We start from the raw sequence: 16689 nt of genomic DNA on the forward strand, positions 1-16689 counted from the left end.
AGCAGGATCAAGGTATTCACCTAGACTCGGATCCAGTTCCTTCTACTGCTGTGGATTTTTCGTTGTTGTCTACTACTAGGCTCAACAAGTTACTCCGGAAAATTCAGGACTCCTTGACCCTTCTGCACACCAGGATCAATGCCATAGAGACCATTGTCTCTGTTCTGGACTCTCAGCAGCAACAAACAACTGATTGCCATCAAGAATGCTGATACGGGGATCAGGAACAAGTTGGATGGTGTGCTCTCCAAGATTGATTTTGTGGTCTCCTCTCTCTTCAAACGCTCTAAGCCCTAACTTTCTTTAACTTTGGAACAATTGAACAAGTTTTTTTGTGGCTGTAATTATTAAACAATCTCTTTTGGATTTCTCTTCTTGTGTCCTTCTGAGACACATGAAGTACGTTTAATTTCTCTTTAATTTCTTCACTTTCTTCTACATTACTCTGCATATTGCTTAAAATCTATTGTGCGTATTGTTGCTTTTTGCATGCTTATTTTGTTTGTGTATTTGGATGGCTAATATTATGAGATCTATGTTTGAGCAACTTACTTGATGCCTAGACTGTTGACTCTCTAGTGCTGCAGGTATATTTCTTGGTTTTGATAATGACAAAGGGGGAAGAGATAATATTGTGTCTAAATTTTTTTTATCTTAGTTCCTATGCATGTTTTTCTCATCCCTGTTCCCAGTCAAGTCTGATCCTGTTCCCAGTCTTAGTTGAGTTTACTTAAGTCTAGTTTGTGTATTTTTTTTGTTTTGTGAGTTATAGTCTTAGTCTCTAGATTTTTTTTCAAAACATAAAAATATAAAAAAAAATTTCAAATTATTTATCATAATAAAAAAAGGGGGAATATTGTTGTTTCATTATTTTGATAATGACAAATAATTAAATTTTATTTGATTTTAGTTTCCTTTTATTCGTATGTTTTTAGTTTATTTTGTTAGTTTTAATTACGTGTGTTTTAACTTAGTTTATAGAATAGATTTATTCTTTAAGTTTTAATTAGTGTATTTATTTTAGACTTAACAAATAATATGTTAAATAACTCATGAAGAATTGATTAGGAGGTTAATCAATATTAAGCTATTAAACTTTATTTGTGACAAAACCGTTGATATTATGGAGGTAAACATTATGATATGTTATGATTCCATAATATTCTGTTTAGTTAGTTTGTGTGCATCCTTTTGATTATTCCATAAACAAGGAGCCGCCAAAATCTAACCTAAATAAGCGCCTAAAAAGGATGCGTTGTGGTAGTTCCTATAATTTAGGAACCACAACAACCAACCTACTAACAAGGCGTGGGAAAGTGGAGATGCGCGTGTTAGTGGCTGAGGTTGTGGAGCATAACAAACCAACTGCCAACGGTAATATATCAACGGACATATTAATGGGAGAAGTGGCTAAATTTAAGCTGCGTGTGATCATGAATAAGATCATGGAGAAAATCGTGGAGAAGAACATGAGAAGATTGATCTCTACAAATAGTTGTTTGTAACAATCTTTTTTTGTATGCTTTCAGCTGTGAAATATTTTTAGTGAAAGTATATTCGGTTTTCTTCTTCTTTCATTAGTACTTTAGTGTATTATAGATTGGGTTGAGTGAATCTAAATCTGTAATCAGTTTGAGAGAAAAATAGAAAGAGAAAGAGAAAAGGCTTCGAGTGAAGTCAAGAGAGAAAGTCAACTGTTCAGGGGGAACAAGCTGACTAGGAACCAGTTCCTAGTGGAACAGAGTAGGTCTGAGTTTAGGTTGTACAAAAGTGAGTCTTTTGGCCTAAAGTTATTAAAGAGAATTGAGTCAAAATCCCTCGTGGTCAAGGTTTTTCTTCCTATTGGGCCTAGGAAGTTTTTCTTGTAAAAATCTTGTGTTCCTAGTTCTTTCTTGTTCATGCAATTACTTATTTCTTATTCTATCATTCTTTTATTTCCGCAAAAAGTTTGAAAATCTCCCCAACTACAATTCACCCCCCTCTCTTGTAGTTGTTTAAATGTTCGTCCTAGACTAACAGTTTTCTCATAAAAAGTGGTTATAAAAGGTGGTTAGTTTATGATAAATTTTCCTTCTTATTAATTGTTTATAAGCAGAGTGCAAGTAATTAGTGTTTTCTTAGTTCAATTCCACGCAATTGGTATCAAAGTCAAGGTTTAATTTTGGTGCGATTGGGTTAGATTTATTGTGCAAACTAGTCTGTTGATTGAATTTCAAAAAGTTTTTCTTAAGGTTATAAACGTGTGATTTTTGAACTTGGGTGATATTCATCAATGGAGGATGGAACGATGAGACTTGAGAAGTTGAATGAGAAGGTTTTTGGATTTTGGAAGATGCATATAGAGGATTATTTGTACCAAAAGAACCTCTTCTTGCCTCTTGAGGGTAAATTAAAAAACCAAGTTGGATGAGGAAAGAAGAATGAAGAGTGGCTGACCATCAAGTTCTTGGTGTGGTGAAATTGACATTGTCCTAAAGTGTGGCTTTCAATGCGAAGGAGAAGAAAATAACAACAAAGTTGATGCAAACTCTATCAAATATGTATGAGAAGCCCTCAACAACTAACAAAGTGTATTTAATGCGTAGGTTATTGTTTGATCTTGAGATGATTGATGGAAGTTTGACCGCCAAATACATAAATAAATTCCATTGGATTATTAATCAATTGTCTTCGATTGATATAAAGTTTGACGATGGAGTGAGGACATTGGTTTTGATGTCTTCCTTGCCTTTATTACGGGAGACAGTTGTATCAGCCATTAGCAAGTCTCTCCAAAAATAAAAGTTGGTATGTGATGATGTGAGGGACCTAATCTTGAGTGAAACCATTCAAAAAAAGGATTCCGGGAAAACACTGGGTGGACTCTATCATAGTGGTAATATGGGCAGGGGAAGACAACAAAAGGAAAATGCAAAGCATTAGAGATTGAAGTCAAGAGGCGGAGTAAATCAGAGAGTGGAGCTCATCTTGTGTGTTGGGGTTGCGGTGTGAAGAGTCAAACTAAAAGAGAGTGTCTCAATCCTAAGAAGAAGGGTGGTGTGAATCAAACGAATCAGGGGGAAGCAAGTTCATCTATTAGTGTTGCACCCGATGAACTTAGTGATGCTTTGATCTTGAGTGTTGATAGTCCAACTATGTCTTGGATCCTTGATTCGGGAGCTTCATTTCCTTGCTATTCGTGCAAGGAGCTATTTCAGTACTTCAAGAGTGGAAAGTCGGGGAAGGTTTATTGAACCTATAATGAACCTTTGGATATCATGGGGAAATGGGAAGTAATGATCAAGACATCAAGTAGAGACTATATAAAAGAATTTGATTTCGGTGGGTCAATTGGACTCAAGTGGTTATAGAACCATGTTCATTGACGGTGTTTGGAAGGCGTGCAAAGGAGTTGTGGTTATGGCTCATGACTCAAAAATTGGCACAATGTACACTAGGGTGTACAAGCATGATTGCTACAACCATGTGATGCGACTCCGAGATATGGCATACAAAGCTTGGGAACATGAGTGAGAAATGAATGAAGATTCTAGCTTGAAAGGGTAAGTTTTCGGGATTGAAATCAATCGACATGGAATTTTGTGAAAGCAACTCTCTCGAAAAATAAAAGTTGGTGTGTGATGATGTGAAGGACCCGATCTTAAGTGAGAGCATTTGAAGAAAGGTTTCTGGTGAATTATTTGGTGGAGCCTATCATAGTGGTTGTAGGGGAAGGGGAAGACAACAAAAGGAAAATGCAAATCATGGGATATGAAAGTCAAGAAGCGGAGTAAATCGAAGGCCGGAGCTCATCTTATGTATTGGGGTTGCAGTGTGAAGAGGCACACTGAAAAGAGTGTCCTTATCCCAAGAAGAAAGGAAGTGTGAATCTAAAGAACCGGGATGAAGCAAGTTCATCCGTTAGTGTTACATCTGATGAACTTGGTGATGCTTTGATCTTGAATATTAATTACAAAAAAAACTACATATAGAGGCAAGCCAAAATTGCATCTAAATATATATTTGTAGCCTCTAATGGCGTTTAGAAGCAATTTTCTTGCTGCATCTAATTAGTTCGTCGCTAATTATAGGTTGCCCCTAATGCCACCTTTTAGAGACAGACAAGTTATGGTGTTGCTAAAGACACTTATGTTTAGAGGCAACCATATGCTTGTCGCTAATTGTTGGTTGCCCCTAATGCCACCTTTTTCAGGCACAAAACTTGAAGTGTTGCTAAAGCCACATACATTTAGAGGCGACCATCAGTCAGTCGCTAATTATAGGTTGCCCCTAATTACTAGTACATAAATAGTATATAAATAGTCATTTGTGTCGCACCTTAGTACCCTATTTGTGTCGGTTCTAATAGCGGCGCAACTGGCAACGACGCAATAAGTCATCAACTATTTGCTTCGGTTCTACCTATGACGCCAATAATAATCCAATTACGTCGCACATGAGTTTAATGACCAACGCAAATGTGATTCAAATTCTCTTTCACTACAAAAAAAAACTACATATAGAGGCAATCTAAAATTGCATCTAAATATATATTTGTAGCCTCTAATGGTGATTAGAAGCAATTTTCTCGCTGCCTCTAATTAGTCCGTCGCTAATTATAGGTTGCCCCTAATGCCACCTTTTAGAGGCAGACAAGTTATGGTGCCGCTAAAGACACTTATGTTTAGAGGCAACCATATGCATGTCGCTAATTGTTGGTTGCCCCTAATGCCACCTTTTTTAGGCACAGAACTTATGGTGCTGCTAAAGCCACTTGCATTTAGAGGCGACCATAAGCCAGTCGGTAATTATAGGTTGCCCCTAATGCCACCTTTTTGGGGCACACATGTTACATTGGTTATAAGGTCATTTATATTTAGAGGCAACCATAAGTTCGTCTCTAATTTTAAGTTGCATCTAATGCAACCATAAGTCTGTCGCTAAAAGATGTTTTTAGATGCAACAACAACTAGAATTTCCACATTTTCGACAATTTTTTTGGGATTTTTTGACGTTTATAAGCATCAAAATAAAAAATTATCGACTCCCAAAGGAGCAGCGAACATTTAGCCCCGATAATTAACGACACTCATAGGCTTCGAAAATGTTGAGGCTTTCTTAGCATCATTGCAATTGAAGATGTCGCAATTTGAAGCTAACTATTAGACACTTGTAAGCATCAACATTGTGTTATTAGTACAGTAACAGTTACAAGCACATTCTCACATCAACAAAAAAAATAACATTATAAATTAATAAAGGAAACTAGAAGTATATTCTTATTACTAACAATTTTGACGAATTGATACAATCATTCAGAAGAGGAAATAAAAAAAAATAAAAAAAATGTAGAAATTCCATCTTCAACCGACATTCAACCTTCAGTGAATCTTCAACATAAAACTTCAACTTGAACGCAATTCAATCTGCAAATTCAACCCAAAAAAAAAGATCAATAATTGCAAAATAAAAAAGAACATAAATCTGGAAATTGCAAAACTATACCAAAAATCTTTGAGGCCCTTTTCTGCTCTCAATTTCCTGCATTTTTTCAGAAACACACACATCAGAAACAAGATCCTAAAAAAAAGTCATATATATACAAAGAATAGACGATGTTGATGAGCAACATTTCACAGATTCAGCACCTGTGAACTGGTATCCTTCAAGTTTTTTAAGAGATCCTTAAGAATGCTGATGAAGGGAGTTGCTCCAATGCCGAGTCCAATGAGCAATATAATGTCATACTTCTTGTAATTTTGTGCTGGTGCTCCGTATGGGCCTTTGATCATTATGTGGAAAACTGCACAAGAACAAGATTATGAGGGTCAGATTATTTCTTCTTATATTCTTAATTTAGCCCTAATTCATTTCTATCTGGACTCGAATCTCTTGTACTGAACATCAGCAAAGTTGAACTGATATGCAGGAACATATTATAGTATGATTGTGAAGAGTATTATCTCACCTTGTTGGTTGAGGATCATAATCAGTCACTTGTCTGGTTTCCATTCTCATGAGCCTCCCTTTTGCTGGACGATTAGCTGGAGGCTCACAAGCCTGCAATTTGTTACAATGGCATTGAGGATGATTGCAGGACCATTCGGAACCGAACCCACAACTATCCCTTGAGTGATGGGTAAAATCTTGCAGACAGACGAAGCCCGTGTTTCTCAAGCAATCAACTCAGCAACTCAAGAAATTGTAGGAAAAGCCAAGGGTATATCGAATACTCCAATAACACTTTTAGTGAAGAAACATGGTGTTCCTGACTAAACCATGGTTGATCTCCCTGGGATCACCCGGGTTCCAGTTCGTGGACAACCAGAAAACATTTATGAACAGATTAGGGATATTATCATGGAGTATATTACCCCAGATGAGCGTATTATATTTAATGTTCTATCAGCAACAATAGATTTTTCAACTTGTGAATCAATAATGATGTCACAGAGTGTTGATAAAACTGGGCAAAGGTATAAAGCTTGTGTAATAAAATCTAAGGCAACTACCCAATAGTTGTTATGAAACTTGTAGTGAAAGATCCATCAGAAAAACGCAGCAGAAGGCAACTCTTACCCACACCTAGCAAACAATTAACATCAAACAGAAATACATTAGATGAATCGAAACGCATAATCCAGCCACTCAAGAATCTAAACAAAAAGATAACAGCAAGCAGTAATTAATAAAGAGATCTGAATGTTTGATCCAGCACCCCTAAGTATGTAAAATAACACTAGTGTATACAACAATAGAAACAAAGAGTAGAGTGCTACAATAGTCAATGCTAAGAGAACTTGAGACACTTCTCATTGGCTATCAGCCATCTGACTGGTATTGATGGAAGGACTACAAACCTAGACCAGAACCTATTTGTACCAAGTGCAAACTCCTTCCATGATCATTCATTCAAATATAAATTTGTATTTGCAATTTAATGTGCAAAGGAACAAGAACGCCAAAAGAACATATTCATAATCAACAAAGAAAACAAGATAGAAGTAATGTAATGGTAATGATTATCTTCTCTTCCCCCTACTTCACACTCTTAAAATACACACTGGTTCAATCAAGAGTTAACAAATATTTAACAGAGCCTCAACAATATATTTGGTGATCCTTAACAATATTCAGGTGATCCTTATCAAATATCTAAAGCTTGTGTCAATATATTAGCGACTTCTCTAAAAGGCAGCAACTTAACCTTCCCAACTCATCCACACATATATTTATTTTAAAAGTTTGGTAAATCCTAAATTTGACTCTAGAAGCAAAAACAAGAAATGGAAGACAAATTCGCTGCAGAATACCATTAATAAGAGCAGAAACGCCTACTATTATCCATTGTAAAACTGCTTTGCAGCATTGTCCTCATAACTAACAATCTTCTTAGAACTCTCCTGAGGTCAATATACTCATTCCAAATAAGGGATTGAACATAAGCAAGGACTCATAGAACGTATTCAATATGCACATTAAGATAGTCACATAAACCAATGTAAATCGAAGCTCGAAAGCAACATAATGCAACATAAATGTACGAAATCCTAAATAAACCATTAGCCATTAGGTTAAATGTGTTCACATCATATCAATTCAGCACCCAATTAAAAAACATCAATAATATACAACAAGGTAGCAAATGAAACTTGCAAATCTGCAATGAATATAGTCTGATCTAAAAAAAAAACAGAAAATCAAATTTTCGCAAAAATGAAACGGAAAGAAATTCGATAATCTATAAAATTAAGAAAGTTTACCGCTATCACCGATCAGGAGAAGTTTAATGAAATAATCTTAATCTGCCCTAGCCCTAGCAGGTGGAGCAGCCATGGAAATGATGTTCTTCGACCTCTAAAAAGATGGAATTGACTCTTACTGTTGTCACAAAACCTGATAAGGCTCCAGAAGGCCTGTGAGAGAAGGTTACAAATGATGATATCAGTATCGGTCTAGGGTATGTCTGCGTAAGGAACAGGATTTGGGAAGAAACGTACGAGCAGCAGCAGCAACGGTTCTTCAGAGATAGATAGTGAAGAAGAAATGAGAAGGAAGTGAGGGGGAGAGAGAAAACCTAGGAGAGAGAAAGAGATGAAGAAATGAGAGTTAAATGAAAACCAGAATGAAAATTCAGAATGATATGAGGGCGGGGCTTTAAACTTTTGACGAAAATTTTTAAAACATTGAAGGGCGAGGGCTTTAAACATTTTTGATGAAAATTTTATAACTTCAAAAAATCAAATCAGATCTCATTAAATCCTTTAAAAATAATAAGTTTTAAAAATTATTATACTTTGACCAAAGAAGTCAACTTAAATATGTAATAGGGCACAAAGGAAGTATTAATGTAATTTTGTTTGACTCAAAAATTGTTTTAATTTAATTTTTAGCTTTTGATGTCTTTGTTTTCCTTGTTGATAGTACAAGAGTTTCCAATGAACTAGGGGCTGGACGACCACATTTAGCTCGATTAGCGGTATGCGTATCGACAATCATGGTGGGAATTAAAGCTATAATTAATTATTTTATTCAAAACTCAAATTATCTATATTTTTATTATGAAATTACTCAATAATTTAGATGTTATTAGATTATGGGAAAAAAACAACACAAATTTATCTTTTTTTTTAACGCCCAACAATACAACTATCATCAGGGAGTCAGAGGCAAGAGATTCTGCCAAAATATATAATTCTTCTGTATCTAAATCACTACAACAGATTGACTTTCATGTTTGCCAATACACAATTTTAACCATTAATATATCGAATTAGATAATTTGTAAAAGTTATACAAAATTGATATTATGAATATATTTATTAAAACAAACCAAGCAACTTTATATCATATTTTTATTTTTATATATTACAAATACAATACTACAAGTTGTATTTCATTTTCTCATTATATTATACATTTACATCAAAGTATGATACAACTCCCTATCAAAAACATATTTAAAATACTAATCAAGACCAAGTGATAATACAAGAATCATTCAAGATAAAAAATAATAATTAAAAAAGATTAAGTCTGCTTTCTCAACAAACTTCCAAGTGATCAAGGGCAATGAAACCTGCTGAATATGGCAAAATCAAGGGCAATCAAAACATAGTAATTGAGTCACGCATATGGCAAAATCCAAATCAAGATTCATCAATAGTTAATTTAGACAATTTTATACCAAAGCAGCAAATTCGTGGAATAAGAACGAAAGTTGATTTTTGTACTACCCAGACTAAACCGATTAACTTATTGCATAAATAAGAACACTAATCTAGATTGAAAGATTAAAATTAAAGCAAAATGGAACAAATTAAAAAGAGTGGATTGAGATTACCAAAAGCACTGCAATTGAACGAAAAGAAAAAATATCAATTGCAAATTACACCAACCCAATTGTTAGTTGCAGATGATCGCCACTGTCAATAGCGAATCGTAAACAGATCAGATTATCCAAATAAAACTCAAATATGAACCCACATCCTGTATAACATAATGTAAATTGAATATAATCTAGAAAATTCGAAGTAGTCAAAGCCAAAATTCGAACTAAATCGAAGCAGAATTTTACCCCAAAACCCCTCAAAATTCAAAGCCCCAAACCCACATAATTTGAGATCCCAAATTTCGAACTTAATCCAGAAAATTCGAAGATAAAAAAAGTTGAGATGCACCAAATTGGAGAAAAAGAACTTACCGAAATCGCAATGAAGGAGACGGTGAAGTGAGAGAGATGAAAGGGCGACGAAGGGAGGAGTGAAGGTGAGGTGAGAGAAAGAGATTAAAGAGAGAATAGTGTCGGTGTGAGGTGAGTATTTTGATATGTATGTGAGGTGAGAGAAAGCGAGTGAAAATGTGAGGTAATGAGGTGTATCCCGCTATGAGTGTCATAGATTTAGAGGTTTCAATTCAAATCAATCAAGTATGGACTTCTAGATTCACAATCCCTTGCTAAACCTAGTAGTCATAATCCAATTTAGACCTAATTTTAGGTTAATTACTCCTATCCTTATGAATATTGGAAATCAAATGTCACAATCAATCAATTAACTCAAATCAAGTACTCATCATGCAATCACTGCAATACTTTGACTTCTTTTACTTCCTCTAGCAAAGGAAGCTACTCACTCATGGCTAAAATTCATATTCAAAAGAGAATATCCTAGGATTAACCTAGAAATTGAGATGAACAAGCAAAAGAACGATTAAACTAGCAATTAATGGAAATTGAAAGCTAGAGCATGAATTGAAACTAAATCTAACATGAATTGAGGAAACTAAAAGCAAAACATGAATTAAAAGACAAGTAATTGAAAGCACAAAGAAAAATTGAACTAAAGCCTTACCCGCATACTCAGTTAAAAAATTATATATGTATTTTTTTAAAATTTTGAATATATAGGAAGAAGATCATGTGAAAATCGTGAAAACTATGAAAAGCAAATTAAAAGGTGTACATATGATCAAAGGGAAATTTGTTTTTCATTAATGATTTTGTCGTAAATATTAACAACTTTATTTCGAAAAGATACACCTTCAATTGTAACATTTACCCATTTAATTTTAAAATATATCATTTTTAGTTCTAATATAAACTAATATATGAAAAACTCTAAACTTCTAATCTTCTATATACTTCCGTAGAAACAAAATTTGCCGCTCTACTTTCTCAATTCTCAATCTAACTCTCACTTTTCGATCGTAGTTTTGCAAAAAATCAATATAGAAATGATATTTTGTGATGTATATTGAAGGTTTATTATATTTCGGAAAAAAAATTACACTATACTCATTAAGGACCTTAGACTAGGGCTGGCAAAAGCCGACCCAACCCGATAACCCGACCCGAACCCGACCCGAAATAAACGGGTTTGGGAAAAAAAATTCGACCCATTTAAGTAATTGGGTCGACCTGAACCCGACCTGAAATTAATTGGGTTAGGTTCGGGTTGAAAATCCCAACCCAAAAATAACCCGCATAACCCGTTTAAAATTTGAGTTAATATACCAGATTTGAGCCAAGCCCAATGTAAAAAACATACAAGATAAAAACCCTGTCATTTATGAGTTATATAAAAACAAAGGTTAAAAAGTAAAACCCTAAAATTTCCCAAAACCCAAACGGCACAGAGCCAAAAACCCTAACATTTTCTCTCTCTTACTTTTTCATTCTTGCGTCGCCCTAATCCAAACTTTGGTGAGATCATTTTGGTTTTTTCCACTTTATCTTCAACCCTTAAAATTTGTTTTGTTTGTTTAGTTCTTCAAATTTTATTTTTTGTTTAATCATTTTTTGGTTCAGTGAGTTTGCTACATAAGTTTCATTTTGTTTATTTCAAATCTTGGTGAGTTCACTTTGTTTTTCTCATTTTATCTTTAATCCTTCGAATTTGTTTCAGTTTGATTAGTTCTTCAAATTTCATTTTTGTTTAATCATTTTGTTTAGTTCTTCAGTTTGTTTAATCTTGTTTTCGCCTCTGTTTTGTAATTTTCTTTTCGCCTCTGTTTTGTATCTTCATTTTGTTATGTTCTATTGTTAGTCTTACTGATGGAAAGGTTTAGTTTGCTGTTTTTTTTAACTCGATATTTGCTGTTTTTTTCCCTCTTCTATAGTCGTTTTGTATCTTCATTTTTTTATCTTCATTTTTTCTCTTGTTAGTGATGTTACTATATTACTGTAACAGTTTAGTTAAGTTCTTATTTTTTGCTTAATATCTATTAATGCAGATGGCTAACCTCCCTGGAGGCTTCATTTGAGGAAGAAGAGAACTCCCATGTCTAGCCAAGCTTGATGCTGATTTTAATGATGTTTGATGGATTTGTATTGTAATTGGCATACTTTTATATTTTAGTTGCAAATTAACTTTTAGCATATTTAGTTTTAACTCTTAAGTCTGTTGCAATGTTGGTTTCTTTGTTATAAATTTGAATGTTGGATAGCTGGAAATTCGGAATAGATAGCTATGTGTTAGAAAAAAATCTGTAAAAAATCAGCATTTTTTGGGCAAAATTGAAGTTATTTAGCAATCGGGTCAAACAGGTCGGGTTCGGTCAACCCGATTAACTCTGGGTCGGGTTCAGGTTAATTTTCTGACCTGTTTACCTAAACAGGTCGGGTTCGGGTTCATAGGTTCTGACCTGTTTACCTAAATAGGTCGACCTGAACCTGACCCAACCCGACCTGATTGCCAGCCCTACCTTAGACCCCCTACCCATACCCTATCGAACCCTATGGGTACGGGTAAGGGTATACATATTTTTGTACCCTACGGGCGGGTATGGGGATCTGCATATAAAAGTTAGGGTATGGGTAACTACCCATTGCCATCTCTACTCTCCACGCATCTTGGATTCTTGGCCATCAACAATCAAATATCAACATTCGAACATCAGGCCTTCAATTAATAATCTTCAGTCATCAAGCAAGATCAGCAACATCACTCGATCATCTTTAAGCTCCAGACATCATATCGAAGCATAATCGCATCATTAACTCAGATTTCAGCCTTTCGATCTTCAAACAGAGCAAAAATGTGAAGTGGGTTGGAGTGTGCGCTTCAAGAGTCGAAGCGTACGCTTCGCCGGAATTGCAATATCCATACTTCGCAGAGCGCACGCTCCAATCCGGAGAGCGCACGCTCTAAATTTTCTGCCTCCGAGCGAATTTCATCAAGTTCTGCAGAGCGTCCGCTTCGATTCGGAAGCGTTCGCTTCGAATTCGCTGCTTAAATTGGACTGAAATTGGCGAATCTGGGCGGTTTCCATGGCAAAGAATGGCGGCTGTAGTGGCTGGAATGTGGCGCGGCTAGGTGGTTGTTATGGGTTAAATTGTACGGTGGTTGTATGGTGGATTAAGGGCTGAAATTGCGGTGAGTTTTGGGGTGAGTTTGGACCTCATGTTGGAGCTAATTAGGATGGTGTTTGGGGGCTGAATGGAGGCGGTGGTTGCTGGAAAGTGGTGCGTGGTGGCTGGGCTTGGGTTAGACGGCTTTGGGTTGCAAGTTGGGGCGGTTTCGTGCCTAATAGGGTGGCGGTTTAAGGCTGCGTTTGGTGGCTTAATTTGGGGCTGTTTGGTGGAGGTGGTGTGGTCGGGCTGTTGTGGTGGTGCGGACATGGGAGCTTGATTGTCGGTGAGTGGCGGCTGTGAACTGCTGCTGTTGTCGAGTGAAGAAGATGAAATGGAGTGGTCGGCTGGTCATGGGTTCGAGACCCAGCAACAACAATGTCATTTTTTTCTTTTTTCTTTGTTCTATTGAATGTAAAGTGTGGGAAGGTCAAGGGTTCGAAACCCAGTAGCCACACTTCAACCTTTGATTTTGATTTTGATTTTGTTTTCTTTATTATTTCTTGTGGCATGAAGTCATGGGTTCAAGCCCACTTGACCAAAATTTGGTTTCCTTTTGATGCAAATAAATCCAATGCTCACCTAAACACAAACAAAAACCACAATTAGTATTATTTATGTAACAAAATGACTAAAATAATACCAAAATGATTATAAATGAAAATCTTCTTGTGCAATGATAATCTACGTGATGTAAAAAAAAACTACAATTTAAGTATAATAAAAACTATCTTTAGAGGCAATGATAATCTACGTGATGTAAAAAAAAGGTAGTTTCAAAGTACAATTCATGTTATACATAAAATAATATTTTCAGATGCAACAATAATCTATGTGATGACTAAAAAATGGCTTTAAAGGCAACTAACTTTATGTGATGCTAAAAATTGAGTTTAGAAACAACTAACTTCATGTGATGCTAAAAAAAAGAAGGATTTAAAAACAACTAACTTCATGTGTTGCTAAAAAAAGAGGCTTCAGTGACAACTTATTTCATGTGATACTAAAAAATTGGTATTAGAGACAACCAATATTCATGTGATGCTAAAAAAATGGCTTTAGAGACAACTAATTTGATGTGATGCTAAAAAAATGGCTTTAGAGACAACTAATATTTATGTGATGCTAAAACAATGGCTTTAGAGACAACTGATATTCATGTGATGCTAAAATAATGGCTTTAGAGACAACCAATGTTCATGTGATGCTAAAACAATGGCTTTAGAGACAACCAAAATTTATGTGATGCTAATATGTATCTTTAGAAGCACCCCAATATACTTGACGCTAAAAACATATGTTTTAGGGGCAACCATGTTTATGTGATGCTAAAAAAGGGTTTTAGAGGCAACTTGCCCCAATAAGGTGCCTCTATAACCAATTTTTTTTGTAGTGTTTGACACATGCTTTATCCTGTACAAAATTCAAATTTTAAAATTGAAATTTGTGGCTGATAAATGTTTTGGCTATCAACTTTTCTGAATCACGTCAGACAAATATAAAGTAAAGAAAGGAGGCAATTGAAAGTAAAAAATAGTATTATTTCAACTTTGACCAAATGTACAATGATTATTTCTTACAGAGTATTAAAAAACAAATATATAAATAAAACTCCCTAACAAAAAAAAAGTTACAATAACTCATCAGTTAATCGATCATAAACCATAAAAAAACGGTTTTTTCACCAAATACCCCCGAGTTTTCATGAAATTCACCGGGTACCCCCGCACTTTTGAAAATACACGGGGTACCCCTCAGTTTCTGAACAATACACCCAAATGCCCTTAGTGACTAACGGCGGTTAACTCCGTTAACCACCGTTAGTCATTAACTGTTATTTTGTGTTTTAAGCCCTAATTAACCCTAATACTAACCATAATCCCCTAACACTAACCCTAACCCTCCCACACCCCACCACCCCAGCAGCTCCCCCCTCCCCACCCCAACCCACCCTACCCACCACCTCAGCAAACCGCCCCTCCCCCAACCCTCGCCGGTTTTCACACCCTCCCCCCCAACCTCGTCGGTTTTCGCACACTTTCCCCCACCCATGCCGGTTTTCGCACCCTCCCCCAACCCTCGTCAGATTTCGCACACTTTCCCCCACCCTCGCCGTTTTCACACCCTCCCCCCAACCTCGTCGTTTTCGCACACTTTCCCCCACCCTCGTCGGTTTTCGCACACTTTCCCCCCACCCCTGTCAGTTTTCGCGCAATTAGATCAGGAGAGAGAGTCGTGCTTGGGTGGCGGAGGGTTGCTGCTCTGTGGAGGGTGGCGGGGTGCATGGGAAGACGGCTACGGGGGATAGGGGAGGGGGGAGCTGCTGGGTTGGGGGTGGGGGAGGGGGTAGCTGCGAAACCGGCGAGGGTGGGGGGAGGGGATGAAACTGAATGGGGGTGGGGATTGGTTGGGTGGCGGCTGCGAGGGGAGCGCTGCGAGGGGGTTAGGGAAGGGGTTGCGGGGTGGGGAGGGTCAGGGGTGTGGGAGGGGGCGGCCGGTGGTTTGGGGAGGGGGGGGGGGTCTGCTGGGGTGGTGGGTAGGGTGGGGTTTGCTAAGGTGATGGGAGGGTGGTTTAGGGTTAGGGTTTAGAGTTAGGGTTAGGGTTTAGAGTTAGGATTAGGGTTAATTAGGGTTGAAAACAACAAAAAAGGGTTAATGACTAACGGCAGTTAACGCCGTTAGTCATTAAGGGTATCCTGGTGTATTATGTTGAAAACGAGGGGTACCCCGTGTATTTTCAAACGTGCGGGGGTACCCGCTGAATTTCATGAAAACTCGGGGGTATTTGGTGAAAAAACCGTAAAAAAAAAAACACAAGGGCCATTCTTAAAAATCTTTATTCTTCTGATGTTCCTAGTACATTTGGAACTCTCTTATGATTGTTATAAGCCTGTAACTTCTTTGAATCATCCACCATCTGTAAAACAATAAACAACAATTAAATCAGCAATAATGCAAAATTGGATCGAAACAATCAACATAATCAATCTTTGCCTCGAGGATCAAGTTCCACAAGATCTGAACAAGTAACAAGTGGTAGTGATGATTTACTACCCATCATTCAACCTATGCTTGTGTACACTAGTCTTATAGAATAGCTCCAACAGTTCTTCAAACCAAAACAGTCCACAGTTGGGGCATCTACTGGTGGCGAAGGAACATGAAAGAAGGCGAAGGGGATGATGAAAATGGCTTGGAGAGTTGGGAAGTAGTAATGAAGGACAAAGTATTGGATATGAAGGAGATGGTAGGTAAATCAAAGGAGCTTTTATCATGGTTGGATGATATGACTTCTGCTGGGGACTTGCCGAAAGCTTTTGATGTTATTGGTGCCTTGGCAGATGTGTTATCTGGTGAGAATAAAAGTTGTGAAGAATTTGTGGAGGCGGCTATAAATGCAGGGAAGAATTGAAACAGTTTGTATACTTCGGCAGATTGTAATTTTGATGTACAATTCAAGTGTTCCCCTCCATTTTAGGGCTATGTTGTAGATTACCAAACTGCCAAAGTTGTCCATGTTGATATTATGTGAAATTTTCCACCTCTAATCAAGGAAAGTCTCAATTTTGCTTGAAAATCAATTTAACTGTCGAGAAGGCCAAATATAATAAAAAACCAAAAAATGGAAAATAGATAGAAATAATTGAAAAAAGTAATAAATCAATTGAAATAATTGAAAAACCCAGAAAAAATTAAATAAAAATCAATTGGGATAATTTTAAAACCCAGAAAAAAAGAAAAACGAAAATCAATCAAAAGATCGAAAAGGACAAGAAAATAATTGGAATAATATCAATCGAAAAAACGCAAATCAATTGAAATAAGAAATCGAAGAAATTGAAAAACCCAAAAAAAAATCG

The 16689-nt window shown here is 36.4% G+C and overlaps 1 protein-coding gene and 1 long non-coding RNA gene across 2 annotated transcripts; one reads left to right on the forward strand and one right to left on the reverse strand.

Annotated features, from left to right (window-relative positions):
• Positions 1-5235: 5235 nt before the first annotated feature.
• On the reverse strand, positions 5236-8144 carry LOC104908974 (putative respiratory burst oxidase homolog protein H). The gene is made up of 5 exons (XM_010698147.4): positions 7743-8144; positions 5948-6564; positions 5628-5782; positions 5485-5520; positions 5236-5405 (listed from the first exon to the last, which is right to left on the reverse strand). Exons 2-5 carry the CDS (start codon positions 5964-5966, stop codon positions 5385-5387), a joined length of 231 nt encoding a protein of 76 aa, XP_010696449.1. The 5' UTR covers positions 5967-6564; positions 7743-8144; the 3' UTR covers positions 5236-5384.
• Positions 8145-11039: 2895 nt separating this feature from the next.
• Positions 11040-11941, forward strand: LOC104901822 (uncharacterized). The gene is made up of 2 exons (XR_791272.4): positions 11040-11330; positions 11713-11941. It is a non-coding gene; the product is annotated as an uncharacterized LOC104901822 (long non-coding RNA).
• The last annotated feature ends 4748 nt before the right edge of the window (positions 11942-16689 follow it).

The sequence above is a fragment of the Beta vulgaris genome, chromosome 5, assembly GCF_026745355.1.
Source record: "Beta vulgaris subsp. vulgaris cultivar EL10 chromosome 5, EL10.2, whole genome shotgun sequence".
Classification (NCBI taxonomy): Eukaryota; Viridiplantae; Streptophyta; class Magnoliopsida; order Caryophyllales; family Amaranthaceae; genus Beta; species Beta vulgaris.

Bases quoted from the DNA above. Each gene is read 5' to 3' on its own strand.
- LOC104908974 (XM_010698147.4), bottom strand. The intron at 5,521-5,627 runs GTGCTGAATCTG...GAAAAAATGCAG, and splicing joins TGAAGGATACCAGTTCACAG to GAAATTGAGAGCAGAAAAGG. The intron at 5,406-5,484 runs GTATAGTTTTGC...TTGAATTTGCAG, and splicing joins AAGGGCCTCAAAGATTTTTG to ATTGAATTGCGTTCAAGTTG.